General features: G+C 46.4%; 1 protein-coding gene across 1 annotated transcript; it reads left to right on the top strand.

Moving 5' to 3' along the window:
- The first annotated feature begins 10,868 nt into the window (after nt 1-10,868).
- FAM78B (family with sequence similarity 78 member B) lies at nt 10,869-15,822 on the top strand. Its single transcript, XM_033151138.1, has 2 exons — nt 10,869-11,146; nt 14,726-15,822. The coding sequence occupies exons 1-2, from the start codon at nt 10,884-10,886 to the stop codon at nt 15,246-15,248; spliced, it is 786 nt and encodes a 261-aa protein (XP_033007029.1). The 5' UTR covers nt 10,869-10,883; the 3' UTR covers nt 15,249-15,822.
- Nucleotides 15,823-17,233: the final 1,411 nt, after the last annotated feature.

Below are 17,233 nucleotides of genomic sequence, written 5' to 3'. Positions count from 1 at the left end.
CTGAACAGCTTGTTTGTTCTGTTTATTCTTGGCCTGGTAAAGAAGGAGCAGCAAGGCCTTTCCTCTGTCCAGCACTCAAGCCACTTGGGGGACTTGGAGCTCAATGCCAAATGGCTTTCCAGGCTCACAAGACAAACAAAATAGCACCAGATCAACAGTTATAAAAATCTACCAAGAAACACAACCAGCCAGTGCTTTCATGTTGTAGTGCCCCCCCCACCCAATCTCTGAGTGGGACAAGATCCCAAGGATCCACTTTCCTCAGACTGAGGGACAGCGGAGTCTGCAGTGTCTTCAGGATATAGGCTTTATTTATACAAGATACAACCTGAGCCCACAATGGAGGGACTTCTCCCAGAGCAAACAGAAATCAGGCATGGCTTTGTGTCTCAGCTGCCCAAGTCTGCTGTCTGCAGCTTCTAGCCTTTGGCTTCTCAACTACCAGCAAGTAAAGGGAGGGGCTCCACCATTTTTTGTTCTGGCACAGAGCCACTTCCTTGGTTACCTTAATTGCCTATACTTAGAGGGCCAGTAAAGGTAAAGGGACCCCTGACCATTAGGTCCAGTCGTGTCCGACTCTGGGGTTGCGGTGCTCATCTCGCTCTATAGGCCAAGGGAGCCGGCGTTTGTCCGCAGACAGCTTCCGGGTCATGTGGCCAGCATGACAAAGCCGCTTTCTGGCGAACCAGAGCAGCGCACGGAAACGCCGTTTACCTTCCCGCCGGAGCGGTCCCTATTTATCTACTTGCACTTTGATGTGCTTTCGAACTGCTAGGTGGGCAGGAGCTGGGACCGAGCAACGGGAGCTCACCCCGTGGCAGGGATTCGAACCGCCGAACTTCTGATCAGCAAGCCCTAGGCTCTGTGGTTACCAGCTTACCCCCTCAACTCTTTAACAATATACCAGCTTACCCCCTCAACTCTTTAACAATATAAATTGCAGAAACAGGTTTTTTATTTTAAAAAACCATCAATTTTTTTATTTAAAAAAACTACACATTTAGTTGAATAGTAGATTCAGGTAGGTAACTGTGTTGGTCTGACGCAGTAGAAATATATAAAAATAAAAAATTAAAAAAATTGTCCAGTAGCACCTTAGAGACCAACTAAGTTTGTTCTTGGTATGAGCTTTCGTGTGCATAGTAGTGCACCTAAAAACAAACGAAGGAGTCTTGCTGTGGGATCCACAATAGGGCCTCATCTGAGGATTTCAGTGTGTAGTTAGTGTCATATGGAGGGAGGGGCTGGGGTGCCTAAGACTCCAAGGAAGCATCCTTAGTGCTTCTCTGAATCCCCCCCCCCCTGGAATTTTTGTCCAGCAACATCTGGAGAGCCTCAGAGAAGCTGCCCCTTTAAAGGTAAAAACCATACCAGTTACTTGAGCTCCACATGCCCTAGGGCAGGCTTCCTCAACCTCGGCCCTCCAGCTGTTTTGGCCTACAACTCCCATGATCCCTAGCTAGCAGGACCAGTGGTCAGGGATGATGGAAACTGTAGTCTCAAAACATCTGGATGGCCAAAGTTGAGGAAGCCTGCTCTAGGGTATGTGGAAGGTGCTGCCTTTGGAGAAGGTCAAAAGGTGGGTGTAATAGGAGTGCACCCCACCTGTACCCCATCTGCACCCCACTATCACCCCAATGAACAGAGAGGGGACCCACGGAACCCAGGTCCAAGGCAAGGCCACCTGGAGGGAGAGAGAGCCATGTTGATCCATTTCTTTCCGGAAGCAGAAGGGCAGGTTGGGGGGGGGGAACGGACAGCGACAATCCTGATGTTCAGATGCAAATCTGACCGCTCATTATCTGATCACATCTCCGCACCCCACCCATGCCTATCGCCTGCAGCTGGATTAGCCTCTCCACCCAGCCTCTTGACCATTTGCATAATCTAAACCCATCAGCCACACCTGCGCCACCTGTTGGGTCTACTACCAAAGCAGCAAGAAATAAACATCGAGACGTCAACTATAAACAAGGACAACCACCTTTATTCATAACAAAAGCATGGACATTTGCAATTCAGGAAATTCCAATCGCCGGCTCCACCCTGCATACAGAGATATACAGGACTGTTATCTAGTCAAAGGATGGACAGGAAAAAGCACTCAACCACCATTGTCAAATCCAATCACACAGTAAAATGTACTTACCTTATGTAAAATCCCTTTTTCCCGCTCTTTTCGTGTCATTGACTTGTATGGAAACAGAAATGTATATAAGTCTCCTTGTACCATAAGTCGGGGTTCTCTGTTCGTCTGGGGAACCTCTGTTGCAACAGATCTTGGAATAAATGGGAAGGCTACGCTTTGCTTTTTCAGCTACGGTTCGTCTCTGTCATTTCAGTGTAAGTGGGAGGCTCTGCAAATTACGGGGTCTTCCCCAGGGTAAAAAATTCCGGAACTCCCCCTTGGGAAAACGGGCCCTATTTTCTCCTTATTATAGTTTAATTGGCTTACAACAGTGGGATACTGTTTTGAATGAATGAATGAGTCATAGAATTGTGGAGTTGAAAGGGACCCCATGCGTCATCTAGTCCAACCCCCTGCAATGCAGGAATCAAGAATGCTTTAAACCTGCATCAAAGGCATCACTTGTCCAAGATGGATATAGAAAACCACTTTCCTTTGATTTCTAAGGCTACTTGAAATTGCAATCCTAACCCCACTAGTAAGCCCCATTGAATTCAATAGGATTTACTTCTGAATAGACATTGTTTGGATTAGCCATCACCTTAATTGCTCATGGAGTGAGTGAGCAAATAAAGTTACAGGTAGGTAGCCATGCTGGTCTGCCATACTCAAAACAAAATAAATAATAATAATAATAATAATAATAATAATAATAATAATAATAATAAATCATTCCAGTAGCACCTTAGTTGGTCTCTGAGGTGCTACTGGAAGGATTTTGTATGATTGTTTGTTTGAACAAATAAAGGCAGCATTCTAATCCCCAAAAAGATTATCATGAGATCCTCCCATGAAATCACCCTGCAACTGTTTAAATTGGCAGAAAATCATGGGTAGAGCATGCACTGATCATGAGTTAAACCATCTTTTGCTTCACTTTTCTGCTGATGAGAGAAAATCAATGGACCTCTACAGTTTAGCCAATGTTGTTAGGGTACTGAGCAATTACTTCTGTAGTCAGCTTATCTGTATATGCTATGCTTTACCCCTGACATAAATCGACTATGGCTGGGACTACTGCGGCAGCAGAAAGAGGTGGCTTTTGGAGCTGTGCCTTCTCCTTCTTCCCTGGGGTCATCTTCCCTGTTTCCTTTCTGTAAACCTGGCAACCTACATTATTCTACAGGAGAATAATGTCACTGTCACATGCTACCCCGATGTTTGAGTGGTGCAAGATTCCAGGTGCTACTCCAGGGATCAGTTTCCTTGGCATGAGGAACAGACAGCAGAGACTGTGATGTCTTCAGGATATATGGTTTATTTACACATCCACACAACTTGGGCCTATGATGGAGGGTCTCACAGCATTAACACCCTAAGAAGGTATTGCTTCTGCCACAGCCACAGCCTTGGAATCAAGCAGAAATCATTCAATATCAATTTTATATTTATATTGCACTCAGTAATCCTGTAAGTAATCCTTACAGCCATCTATAAGAGAGGCCACTTGACCATCCCCATATGAGGGGCTGAGGGACAGTAGCTTGCCTAAGACCACTTAAGGCTTGTTCACCCCACTGTTAGGGTGAATATCTGAGCTTCAGCAATCAGTGGCTTGCAACACCATGAGTAAAGTTACCGGTAATAATAATGCTTTCACAATTGGTCTCTCTTGCACAAACAAATCATGCACCCTATATAAATCTGTAGCCTCCTGTTCTTAATATTGAGCACACTTGTCAATCTCAGGAAAGTCTGTATGATCCAGAAAAGGCACATCAACCATTTAGCCAGTACAGCTAATAGTAATTTGGTATCTTAACTGATGAGTGCAATATTTCTACCCCACTGGAGTAAGGTCTTTGTCCAGTTCATGTAAAACTATAATTTTCTGTTTTCTCCAAATATTGAGGATTGAATAGTCCCCCATTATAAAATAGCATTGAGTTAATTCTTTACGAAATGCCTTGTAAAACAAGCAGTTAGAGGCATCAAGCCCTGGAGCTTTAATGAGTTTTCATTTTTTGATGACCTCTACTGTACTTTCACCTCTTGAATTGGACTATTAAGGTACTAGTGAGGTCAGCAGAGTGTGAAACTTCTGCTTGAGAGATATCCATGTTCTAGATGCAAACAGATTAAGTGAAAAGGTGTAAATTCATGTTGCTCTGTCTCACTTAAAGTGGAAATACTATGAATTCAGAAACAGAAGGTCAAAACTTTTAAGAGGCAGCATAATAGGAATTTGATAGTATGGGATAACCAGCTTAAGTCTAATTAACGCAGAAAGGGGTTGATACCATACAGTAAGTTGCCTTGCCAGGCTTAGCTGGGTCAACTTCCCTTCACTTTGGGAGGAAATAAGTAACCAGGCCTTTGTTCTCTCCCAGTCTACCTGTGAAACCCAACATGTGAGGAGGTCTGAGCTGGTTGCTCAGTCTGCCACTTTTCAGCCACTCTTGAATTCCTTATACCAATAATTTAGGAATTTTCACCACTTTGGAACTAAGCCAAGTTTTACTGCATGTGCAACCTTTCTGACTGATGTATATTTCAATGCTTTCCATTGCTGTGTGTTTTGTTATTTTAAATCTCTGCCGTGGTTTTCTCACCAAAGAATACTTGCCCAGATTATACTGGCAGTTTCATAACATGGTCCAGCTTCAAAACTTTTAACAGTTGACCAAAATCCAGTGAGTCTGAAGCCTGCCTAGAAAACCCACCCTCCAGGATGTGGTAGTTCATGGTTGAGAAGGGTGCCATCTTCCAGAGCAGGGTTTAGGGCCCTCCCAACCCTTGTCTCAAATTAAAGCCCTGTGCAGCTAACCTGATAGTGGGAACACAGGGCTGAGAGACAAACAAACCTACTTAAGAGTCTCTGGCAGGGATAGCTTTAAGCTGAAGCCATGCAGAAGCCCTTTCTGATAAAATATCCAAAGACCCAGTTGCACGCTCAGTTATAATCCTGCATTACTGCACCATGAAATCCTTCACGAGTATCCTTGGCCCAACCATACTCTGATGCTTACACCCTGCAGGGATTTGCTTTGTTTTAGCCACTAGATGGTGCCAGGAACCAGAGGTTGGAATAGTGGCAATAATAAAAGCATTTCACCAAAACCTTACAATAAACATCCACAACAAAAATGCACAGTAGAACAAGCTGGCGATGATTTGCAGAGGTTCCTTAAAACTTTCTTACAACTTGATGACTTGATGTCAAAGAAAAAGAGCACTTTTCAAAATAGCTCTAAAAAGCCAAGTGGTTAGATCTTGCATACCTGAACTCAAACCAGTCATACCTGAGGACTAGAAAGGAACCAACGGAACACCATTTTTTATTTTTTATTTTTTTTTATTAAAAATTTATAAGATTTTCCAATTACAAGCACAAATCATTACATGGTTAAACTTTTCATACTCCCCCCTCTCCCACCGAGGGAAGCAAGATATCCAAACCCCACTCTCACAGGAGCACACCAAATCATTCCACATTTAACCTCATATTATACTAAAATCATTGCTCAAGCCCAGCCCCTTTCCTGGGCCAGGTATTCATACATCCAATAAATTCATCTTTTAAACAGACTTCCCCAGTTCCCCCCCTGTTGACTTCAAAATAACATATAATTTCCAGTTTTCCTCTCATCTTCCGAATCTAATTTAAACCACATTACTTTCCTCCTTAACATTTTTGCAAATATTTATATTCCATAATTAATTACTTTCTTTTCTTACTCCGCTTCATTGTACTTCTGCACTTTTCTTATTCCTCAACCAATTTTGTCCCCCTACCCCCCTTTTGGCCTTAAAAATTTGGCTGATTTTTTTTTTAACATTTTCCATTGTCACAATATCCATATCCATTTGTCAAAACCATATACAACTAACATATCATATAATAAATCCAGTCTTTTTAACCTACCCCAACCCTTTCAAAAAAGACAACCCAAAAGTCAGAAATTGCTGGTTCTTGTTCCTGTTTATCTTCATGCAACCTTGCAACTTTCTCACGGTAGAATTGCGTAGGGCTGGGTAGTTGCATTTGTTCCTCTTCCTCCTGAACCACGACTACATCATTGCCATTGATCTTTTCTTCTTCCTTTTGTACTGGCATTAAATCCTCCAAATTGTCCTTAGTCTCAGATTCTTTATTCTGTGAAATCGCTTCTGTTCCAACCGACTGACCCCAGCTCTGCACTCTTTCAACCAGCTGCTGCATGAGTTCCAAAGTTTTTTTTCTGAAATTCTGGTGACCATTTACGCTTTGCCATGCTCAAGGTCGAACAACAAGTTTCCAGTCAAAACAACTTAATTCCTTTCTGCCTTCAGTGCCATTTTACTTAGTTACTGCCAAATTTTCCAAGACCCCAGGGGAAAGGGGTACGTATTTCCTGAATCAATCAGTCCAGTCCAATCTCAAATCCTAGTTTTCTTTTAACAGGAAAAGCAGTTACAGGATATTTCTTTGTTTCAAGCTTTGACAGCAGCTTCGGATATAATGTAGCACTGTCTCTTTAATACATCAACTGTCAGGGAACAACTTCCATGTTTTAATTCCCTTCCGAATCGAATTTCAAAAGAGCTTTTCTTTTGATAAATGGGTACTTACAAAGTCCAAATAGATCCAAATCATGGAAGAATTGAGTAGCCAGCAGTCGCTACTTCTTGCTGAAGGGGTAGTGGTGCTCCACAATACCCAGCCTTCAACCCCGCTCGCTCCAGCTGCCCTTACTAGAATCATAGAATCATAGAGTTGGAAGAGACCACAAGGGCCATCCAGTCCAACCCCCTGCCAAGCAGGAAACACCATCAAAGCATTCCTGACAGATGGCTGTCAAGCCTCTGCTTAAAGACCTGTGAAGGAGACTCCACCACACTCCTTGGCAGCAAATTCCATTGTCGAACAGCTCTTACTGTCAGGAAGTTCTTCCTAATGTTTAGGTGGAATCTTCTTTCTTGTAGTTTGAATCCATTGCTCTGTGTCCGCTTCTCTGGAGCAGCAGAAAACAACCTTTCACCTTCCTCTATATGACATCCTTTTATATATTTGAACATGGCTATCATATCACCCCTTAACCTTCTCTTCTCCAGGCTAAACATACCCAGCTCCCTAAGCCGTTCCTCATAAGGCATTGTTTCCAGGCCTTTGACCATTTTGGTTGCCCTCTTCTGGACACGTTCCAGCTTGTCAGTATCCTTCTTGAACTGTGGTGCCCAGAACTGGACACAGTATTCCAGGTGAGGTCTGACCAGAGCAGAATATAGTGGTACTATTACTTCCCTTGATCTAGACGCTATACTCCTATTGATGCAGCCCAGAATTGCATTGGCTTTCTTAGCTGCTGCATCACACTGTTGACTCATGTCAAGTTTGTGGTCTACCAAGACTCCTAGATCCTTTTCACATGTACTGCTCTCAAGCCAGGTGTCACCCATCCTGTATTTGTGCCTTTCATTTTTTTTTTTTGCCCAAGTGTAGTACTTTACATTTCTCCTTGTTAAAATTATCTTGTTTGCTTTGGCCCAGTTCTCTAGTCTGTTAAGGTCATTTTGAAGTGTGATCCTGTCCTCTGGGGTATTAGCCACCCCTCCCAATTTGGTGTCATCTGCAAACTTGATCAGGATGCCCTCAAGCCCATCATCCAAGTCATTGATGAAGATGTTGAATAAGACTGGGCCCAAGACAGAACCCTGTGGCACCCCACTAGTCACTTCTCTAGAGGATGAAGAGGAGCCATTGATGAGCACCCTTTGGGTTCGGTCAGTCAGCCAGTTACAAATCCACTGAATGGTAGCATTTTCTAGCCCACATTTTACCAGCTTCTTTACAAGAATATCATGGGGCACCTTGTCAAAGGCCTTGCTGAAATCAAGATAGGCTATATCCACAGCATTTCCTTCATCTACCAGGCTTGTAATTCTGTCAAAAAATGAGATCAGGTGAGTCTGGCATGACTTATTTTTCAGAAACCCATGCTGACTTTTAGTTATCACAGCGTTCCTTTCTAGGTGCTCACAGACCGTTTGCTTAATGATCTGCTCTAGAATCTTTCCTGGTATTGATGTCAGGCTGACTGGGCGGTAATTGTTTGGGTCCTCTCTTTCCCCCTTTTTGAAAATAGGGACATTTGCCCTCCTCCAGTCTGTGATTTCAGCAAGGCCTTTGACAAGGTGCCCCATGATATTCTTAATCTAAGTATCTAAGTAATTACCGGCCAGCTGCCAATCTCCTCATCTTGGGCAAGGTATTTGTGGACTGGATCCAGGGCCTCGTGTAGGAAATTGATTTTCTAGATCCATTTCAATTAGGGTTTAGGCCCAGCTTGGGCAACGAAACTGCTTTGGTTACTCAGTATGATGACCTCTGTTGAGAAAGAGACAGGAGAAATGTGTCTATGCTAATTCTCCTTGATCTCTCAGTGGCATTTGATACCAATGATCAGAGGTTTTCAACCTTTTTGAGTCTACAGCTCCCTTGACCAGAGGTCGGCAACCTTAATCGGAGGATGGGCTGGTTGACGCTCCGTCTGTTGGAGCATGTGCGCTCGCACGCTCTTTTGGGTCGGAGGAGCGCCCGTGCACGTGTGCACACGCTATTTCCAGCACTCCTCTGACCTGGAAGTGCGCCGGAAATAGCGTGTGCACAGGCACACAGGCGCTTATCTGTCCCACATGCGTGGGCACACACTATTTCCAGTGCACACCCGGGTCAGAGGAGCACCCGTGTGCATGCGCACAGGCACCATCAACCCAGAAGTCAGTCCCCGTACCACGCCGGTAAGAGCAGGGGCGGCAGGGGTCACCATGGGCCAGTTAGACAAGCCTCATGGGCCACTACCGGCCCATGGGCCTTAGGTTGCTGACCCTTGCCCTTGACCAACTACATTATTTCTGCGGCACCAGGAGGCTCAGGAGCTGTTATGTCACCCCTTGTCTGCAGAGCTGGCAGCCTCTCACCCTTTTTTGAACACCCTCCCTTGGGGAGTGTTCCCTCGGCCTCCTCTCTTTGGGAGTCCTCTGGGCAGCAGCTGCCACCACCCCTGGTCTCTGAGCCACCCCCCTGCCCAAAAGAGAGGTGCTTCCTCACACTGCCGCACAGGGGTCTGGGACTTGTCTGTCCATTCCCAATAGCAAGGACTGGCGGACTGGCTGGCTGGGCTCCCTTCACCCGCTTGCTTGCTTGCTTACTCCAAGGCTGCCTCAGCTCCTGGCAACCTGCACCCCCTGGCCAGCCCCAGAGGCACTATTCGCATACGGGGCTTATAGCCAGGGCTGCTGCCACAAACAGCTGTGCAAGCCTTTGGGAGGCAGAGACACAAGAGAGCCTCAGAGGAGGGAGGGAAGGAAAGAGGGACAGAGGCCAGGGTTACCCACAGCACCCCTGACCATCATTCAAGGCACCCCAGGGTGCCACGGCACACGGGTCGAAAACCACTACCATTGACTATGGTATCCTTCTGGAGTGGCAGAATAGGTGGCGCCACTTTGTGATGGTTCTGGTCCTACTTGGATGGTCTTTTCCAGACGGTGAGGCTTGAAGAGTGCTCTTTGGCCCTGTGGAGTCTTCAGTGTGGAGTTCCTTGGGGTTCGATTGTATTCCCCATGCTATTTAACATATACATAAAACCGCTGAGTGGGGTTATCTGGAGTTTTGTCACCAATATACTGAATACACACAGCCCCGCTTCTTACATCTGCAGGTCAGCTTGTGCAGAATTTGGCGACCAGATTGTCCACCAGGACAAGATGGTTTGAGCGTATTACACCGAACATGGCCTGACCGGATTAGCTGCCTGTTAGTTTCCAGGCCCAATTCAAAGTGCTCAGGACAGCAATACTTCCAGGACTGCCTCTCTCCATCTGAATCAGCCCAGACCCCACCAGCATCACCCTCGCAAGCCCTTCTTGGTGTGCCTCCTCTACATGAGGTCTGGAGAGCCACAACACAAGGACGGGCTCCCCATTGGTGGGATGATTCTCTCCCCAGGGAGGCTCGCCTGGCACCTTCCTTACCTGTCTTTGGCACCAGGTGAAAGCATTCCCCTTCTCTGAGGCCTTAGCTAATGAAACAATTTATGGCCTTTTAAATGCTGTGTTTGGGCGCGGTGGGGTGTGTTTTGTATTCTGTAAACTGCCCTGTGATCTTCCGATGAAGGGCGGTATAGAAACTTAATAAGCAATGGTGAAAACAATAAAAAACGATATTTTCACACCCACCCACCCATCCAACAGCACCCAGTGTAAGGCTACAGGTGTTTCCATCGGCCTTTGCGGCTTCCCTTTTGGCTTCCGCATGCGCCCAAGCGGCCAAGGCGCGTTTTGGGCACTGCTCGGCGTGGAGCCCCGAGCCGCCGCCCCGCGAGCATCCTTCCCCGCGGCGGCCCTGCTCGCTTGGCCGAGGGTGGGCGCCGCTGTTCTGACCCGCTTCTCCTTCCCTTCACGTGACTCCTTCCCTCACACGTGTCCCAGGCGCACCCTGCTCGGCGTCGGAGAGGAAGCCGCCGGCGAGCTGCTCGGCCTGAGTCGCTCGCTCGGGGCCGCCCGGGAGGGGGCGGGCGAGGCGGCGGCGGCGGCGGCGGCGGCCTGGCGAGCAGGTGGAGCCGCCGGGCGGGCGCGCGGTGCGCCGGCACCCTGTCCGCCCGGAGCGCCGCCCGGCCGGGCTGAGATGATCGGGGGGCGGCGGCGGTCGGGGGGCGGCGGCGGCGGCGGGGCCCCCGGGCGGGCGGGCTAGTGGGGGCGGCGGGTCCGGGCCATGGGCTGCCTGCAGAGCGTGGCGTGCAAGGCGCGCGTGCGGCGGGAGCACATCGTGGTGTCGGACGTGTCGGCGTGCATCGAGCCGGGCGCCACGGCCCTCGAGGAGACGTCGCCCATCGTGCTGCGCTACCGGACGCCCTACTTCCGCGCCGCCGCGCGCGTCCTCATGCCGCCCATCCCGCGGCGCCACACCTGGGTGGTGGGCTGGATCCAGGCCTGCAACCACATGGAGTTCTACAACACCTACAGTGACCTGGGCATGTGAGTGGCGCCGGGAAGAGGAGGGGGGATCACCGGGTCGCCATAGGAACCCAGCAGCCTCCCCGAGCCTGCGCCCTCCCACAAAGATGGCTGCCCCCTCCTCCCCCACCTCATGGACCCCAAAGGGAAAGGCCACCGCTGCAGAAGACACCGGGAGCAAGAGCATCCCCCTGGGGTTGGGGGTGGGGTGGGACGGCGCCCTTGGGAGCAGCACCTTCCTTAGCTGCCGTCTGTGGCGAGCGGTGAGCGGAATGGGCAAAGGCTGCTCTTCCTTGCCTAGCAGCCCAAATCGCAGACAATCCAGGGACGAAATTCCTTAAATGTCTACAGTTGAAATACAACCCCCCCCCCCCGCAGCTCTCAAGTAAAAGTGAAAATGGTCTTCCGTCCCCTCATGCAGCTTGGCCCTCAGCTGCCTATTTGTGGGTGTTTGTTCCCCTCCCCTTTTGATGCTCCAACAGCTACAGCAACATGGTCCTTTGTGAGCAGTGCTAATTGAGCTCACCTGGGCAGGTGAGTGCACCTGTCCTCATGCCACCAGGCACCCTTCTCCTCCTGCAAGAAAGCACCTTGGACAGTGCACTGCTGTGCCAACCACTGCAAAGCTACACATCCCCTTTAAGTGTAGTATCAGGAAAGTGAATGTTCTGTCCTGGCAGTGAATTTCCTCCTGTTGCTAGAAGACGCAACAGCACTTTGGAGCTCCTTTTCATGTGATTGCCTTGGGCCTCGTGGTGATTTGGAATAACTTGATACTCTTGAACTCTTATCCTTCCTAATCAGCAATCATAATAATATTTGATTTTTACATTGTACTGTATTCTTATTTCAGAAATCCTTACAGCAATTCTGTAAGAGAAGTCAATGGATTGTCCCCATATGAGGAGCTGAGGGATAGTAGCAACATATAAAAACCTGTATGACACATTCTACAAAAGAAACCCTTTGCCAGATTATTGATTGTCACCCCCCCCCCCCTTCTGATAGTGAAGACTATGGCAGCCCTGGCAAGGTTCTTTGGGGAAGCCGTTGCATTGTGGGAGTTCCCCAGTGACACTGCCCCCAGATAAAAGGCATTGTGCTTGGCATTTGTGGGGAGCGTGGCCTCCAGGCAAAAGGTAGAGTTGATCCTTAAATCGAATGAAGGCTATTTGTGATTTAAAGGTCAATAGCAGCATTTTGAAGTCCTCCCTGACATAGATTGCTGCTGATAGGCCCAAGGCTTGTTCCCATTCATAAATTGCCCAGCACATTTTGGAAGTTTATGAACAGTGTTCAAAGGCAGTTCAGCATAGAACATACAATCATGGGAAAACGAAAGTACACCCTCTTTGAACTCTGTGGTTTTCCACCTAAGGATATAATAGCAATCTGTTCCTTAGAAGGTCTTAAAATTGTACCGGTAAGTTCTTTCCAGTAGCACCTTAGAGACCAACTAAGTTTGTGCTACTGGAAAGAATTTTTTATTTTGTTTTGACTATGGCAGACCAACACGGCTACCCACCTGTAATTAAAATTGTAGAACCACCTTTAGCAGCAATAACTTGAACTAATTGCTTCCTGTAGGACTTAATCAGTCTCTCACATCGTTGTGGAGGAATTTTGGCCCGCTCTTCTGACTGGGCCATTGCAACCCCTCGATTCGGTTCTTTTTCAGCCATTCTGTTGTAGATTTGCTGGTGTGCTTGGGACCGTTGTCCTGTTGCATGACTCAATTTCAGCCATGCTTCAGCTGTTGGGCAGATGGCCTCACATTTGACTCTAGAATACAGTACTTTAGTATATATACAGGTGAAACTCGAAAAATTAGAATATCGTGGAAAGGTTCATTTCTTTCAGTAATTCAACTTAAAAGGTGAAACTAATATATGAGATAGACTCATGACATGCAAAGTGAGATATGTCAAGCCTTTGTTTGTTATAATTGTGATGATTATGGCGTACAGCTGATGAGAACCCCAAATTAACAATTTCAACTTTGGGGTTTTCATCAGCTGTACGCCATAATCATCACAATTATAACAAACAAAGGCTTGACATATCTCGCTTTGCATGTCATGAGTCTATCTCATATATTAAACTCCAGTAGCTAATGAAAACAATTGCTTACATAAATGGACTTTTCCACGATATTCTAATTTTTCGAGTTTCACCTGTAGATGTTCATGGTAAACTCAATGACTGCAAGGTTTCCAGGTCCCGTGGCTGCAAAACAAGCCCAAATCATCACCCCTCCACCACCGTGCTTGACAGTTGGCATGAGTTGTTTGTGCTGATATGCTGTGTTTGGTTTTCACCAAACATGGTGCTGTGCATTACGGCCAGACATCTCCACTTTGGTCTCGTCTGTCCAAAGGACATTGTTCCAAAACAATGTTTGTTTTTCAGTTGCATTAAGATCCTGCCACAGTAGATATATTAATACTGGAGGTTCTGCAAGACTTTTTGTTATTTAAGTGAACAATGGAATGGGGTAGAAATGAATCAGGTTGTTTGAGGTATGCACATGTGTGTGTGTGTGAGAGAGAGAGAGAGAAGCTGCATATTAGAAGCTCTTGTGGGTGCTCCCTGTTGGGTTCTCATAGATCTACTGCATAGCCTTCTATGTTCCCCTAGTGCAGGCATAGGCAACCTTCGGCTCTCCAGATGTTTTGGCCTACAACTCCCATGATCCCTAGCTAACAGGACCAGTGGTCAGGGATGATGGGAATTGTAGTCCGAAACATCTGGAGAGCCGAAGGTTGCTGACCCCTGCCCTAGTGTGAAGGTCAGATTTTAGAGCAGAAAACATCTGTGGTCACCAGATGTTTCTGGGCACAACTCCCACCATCGCTGGCAATTGGCCTAATGAGAGTTGGACGGCGACCGCATTGGGAGGGCCACAGTTTCCTTATCCCTATTTTTGAGAGTGATGTGGTATCTCAAAGAGCAGTACTACACTTTACCAGAAGAGTGATTAGCAGCAGTTCAATTAGAAGGGAACAGGTTAACGATGGTCTTGGTGTAGCACTAGAGTAATTGCTGTCCCTGTTCTCTTTCTCTTGTGATCTCTTTGTTCTCATACTGTGAAATGGGGTACATAGATAAAAGTGGATCCAAACCTGAATCCATCCCTCCTACTGGAATCCCTGAGGTTGAGGTTGATGTATTAGCGCACTTGAAAGTGTTGGGTACAGTCAGCTTCCTGCTGCTTCAGTGACATCGTTGCAAAAGTTGCCAGTCAAGGGATGCTGTCTATGTGAGAAGGTTGTGTCGCAATCAATACATGCTAGCCAAAGCTATTTGCTCAGAAGACTGACTGCTGCTGAAGTGTTGTACATCATTTTACTTCAGCTCTTTTGCCATTTACAATGGTAGTTTTTAATCTTTCCAGGCCTGGGAAATACATTTAGATCCATAGGCCTGAAGCATAGGACTCACTTTTAGTATTTTTCCTATACCTTTTATTGTATATTACGTCTTTCATTCCCCTTGCCCTCCTATTTCCCCCCTCCTCTCTCTTGCTCTTAAACATTCTTAGCAACTGATAATACAGCTCTTAACCCATGTTTTTGTTTTGTTTTTGCTTTGCCCCTCTAGGTCAAGCTGGGAACTTCCAGACTTGAGAGAAGGGCGTGTAAAAGCCATCAGTGACTCTGATGGAGTGAGCTACCCCTGGTATGGGAAAACCACAGAAACAGTGACCTTGATTGGCCCCACCAATAAGGTCTCCAGGTTCTCCGTCAGTATGAATGACAATTTCTACCCCAGCGTGACATGGGCTGTTCCTGTGAGTGACAGCAACGTGCCACTACTAACCAGGATCAAACGGGACCAAAGCTTTACGACATGGCTAGTAGCCATGAATATGACCACCAAGGAAAAGATTATTTTGCAGACTATAAAGTGGAGGATGCGAGTGGACATTGAAGTTGATCCCATGCAGCTCTTGGGCAAGCGAGCCCGGCTAGTGGGGAGGACTCAGCAGGAGCAACCCAAAATTTTGAGCAGAATGGAACCCATCCCACCAAATGCACTAGTGAAACCCAATGCCAATGATGCCCAGGTCCTTATGTGGAGACCCAAAAGAGGACCACCTTTGGTAGTGATACCACCCAAATAAAAGATACACTTGATGGTATCAATGAGGGCTTTTGCCACCACTGGCATGGATAACTGAGCCAAAGAAGACCTCTGTGTTCACCTGCCTTTTGCGATACAACCGCAAAGAGGGCTTCTTCAAGACAGCGTGAGATCGCAATGGCCAGTGCTGGGCCACAGTAGAGTAGCTGGACTTACGGACTGCGGAAGAAGATTTAGGTTGTTTCACACTTCGAGTGTGTTCTCATGTGGAAAGAGGCTGAAACACAGAGATCCAGAGTTTGATTTCCAGTGCCTGTGGCCAATGCTGCTTCCCAGCCAACTAGATGTAGTCCTGGAGGCTGTGCTTACCAGACATTCAGTGCAATGCCTGCTCTTTGGGTTAAGACAGGAAGGGATGGCATATTCCCACAACATGATACCTATGCATTTTTGATTGATAATCAATGTTATCACCTGCTCATTAGAAGGAAGAAAATGTTTACAAAGGGGGGGACAAGAATGTCGTCTGTTAAGTTTCACTCTTGTAGAAAGTGCAGCTTTATCCCGAGGAAACTGTCCATGGTGCTGAACTAAAACACATTTTGAACTACCAATAATTTCACCCACTCTCCCTCTTTCTGGGGCGAATTGATTCGGCCTCATCGGGTTCAGACCTTTTGCATGTTTCTCAGTGTGTTTCAAGTAGTTGTAAGTGTAGGAGTTCTGCCATAGTTTTCTATGCTGTGGGTGAAATGCAAGGCAAATCAACTGGCTACACCTTCAAAACAAAACAAAACGAAAAACCACACACCATCCCCAACTCTGCTTTTTATCCAAGCACAGTTAATCTGTATTTCAGAAGATTGTCTGTGCACAGTATGTTTCTCCAGCTCAGTGGGAAAGGGTTATATCTGGCATGCTGGACGAAGACCCAGAAAAGCCCAGGCAGAATATTGCTCAGTGCTGGGGGGGGGGGGGAATCTAACAATCTTGGTATGTTGTTTCTGCCATAGGAAGATTCAGACTGCCATTGAACAGGAAAATGGGTAATGTTGGAAACACTCCTTCTTTCCATATCCTCCCAATTAGTGACAGTTTTGCTCATGGTGGAGAAGACTGGGAGAAAGAACACCACCTGGAGCAAAAGCATTTTCTTGTTAATAGACAGTCAGAGCTGGACAGAAACTCACAAGGTTAGATGCCACTGATTGACTGACCTATTTATTTATTTATTTATTTATTTATTTATTTATTTCCTACTTTTCCTCCAAGGAACGGAGGGTGGCATACATGGCTCCCTCATTTTGTCTTCACAACAGCTCTGTGAAGTAGCTTAGGCTGAGAGAGGATGACTTGTCCAATATCACGAAATTACCTTCATGACTGAGTGGGGATTTCTGTCTGGGTTGCCCAGTCCTTGTCCAACACTATTTGAAAATGCATGACATAGAGGGAAGGTTTTCTGAAAATTATTCCTTCCCCATATTTAATGTAGTTAAGGAAAGTATTATTAGATCATCCCATATTTGAGGAGGAATTTTTGATTTTATGTAGGATAAATGAAGATTGGAAGGTAATGGGAACTTCTCCTGTATCTTCTTGAGCATTTGTCAAAACCACAAATTGGTAGCATCTTTGCTTATGATGGTGATGGTGTCCTAACAAGAAAGGGAAGAGAACCTATGGAGTTTAGCTCCTGTGAAATCTCCAGAGATGTGCAGTCAGTTTACTTCTCTTTCTGTTCTGTTGCTGACCTGTTCTGGAATACTGGGAGGAGGAACACAGTGCAGTTGACTATATAGCTCCAAGCTTTGGTTTTTGGTTCTCCAGCTGTGGAAATGGAGCATTAAAAGGCTTTTGAGCAAAATTACTGTAGAAAAGTGTATAGAAGATTAGAACTACTGACATTAACTCCCAGAATAATGTGAACATACTGCTATGGATAGAAAATGTAGATGAGAGATTAACAGAAGTTGAATATTTATGTTGTGAATTATAACAAACAACTGGTTGCAGAATCCGTGC

The sequence above is a fragment of the Lacerta agilis genome, chromosome 6 (genome assembly GCF_009819535.1).
Source record: "Lacerta agilis isolate rLacAgi1 chromosome 6, rLacAgi1.pri, whole genome shotgun sequence".
In the NCBI taxonomy this organism is placed as follows: domain Eukaryota; kingdom Metazoa; phylum Chordata; class Lepidosauria; order Squamata; family Lacertidae; genus Lacerta; species Lacerta agilis.
This window is presented reverse-complemented; position numbering and strand designations above follow the sequence as displayed.

Bases quoted from the DNA above. Each gene is read 5' to 3' on its own strand.
- FAM78B (XM_033151138.1), top strand. From the start codon at position 10,884: ATGGGCTGCCTGCAGAGCGTGGCGTGCAAGGCGCGCGTGCGGCGGGAG. The intron at 11,147-14,725 runs GTGAGTGGCGCC...TTGCCCCTCTAG, and splicing joins ACCTACAGTGACCTGGGCAT to GTCAAGCTGGGAACTTCCAG.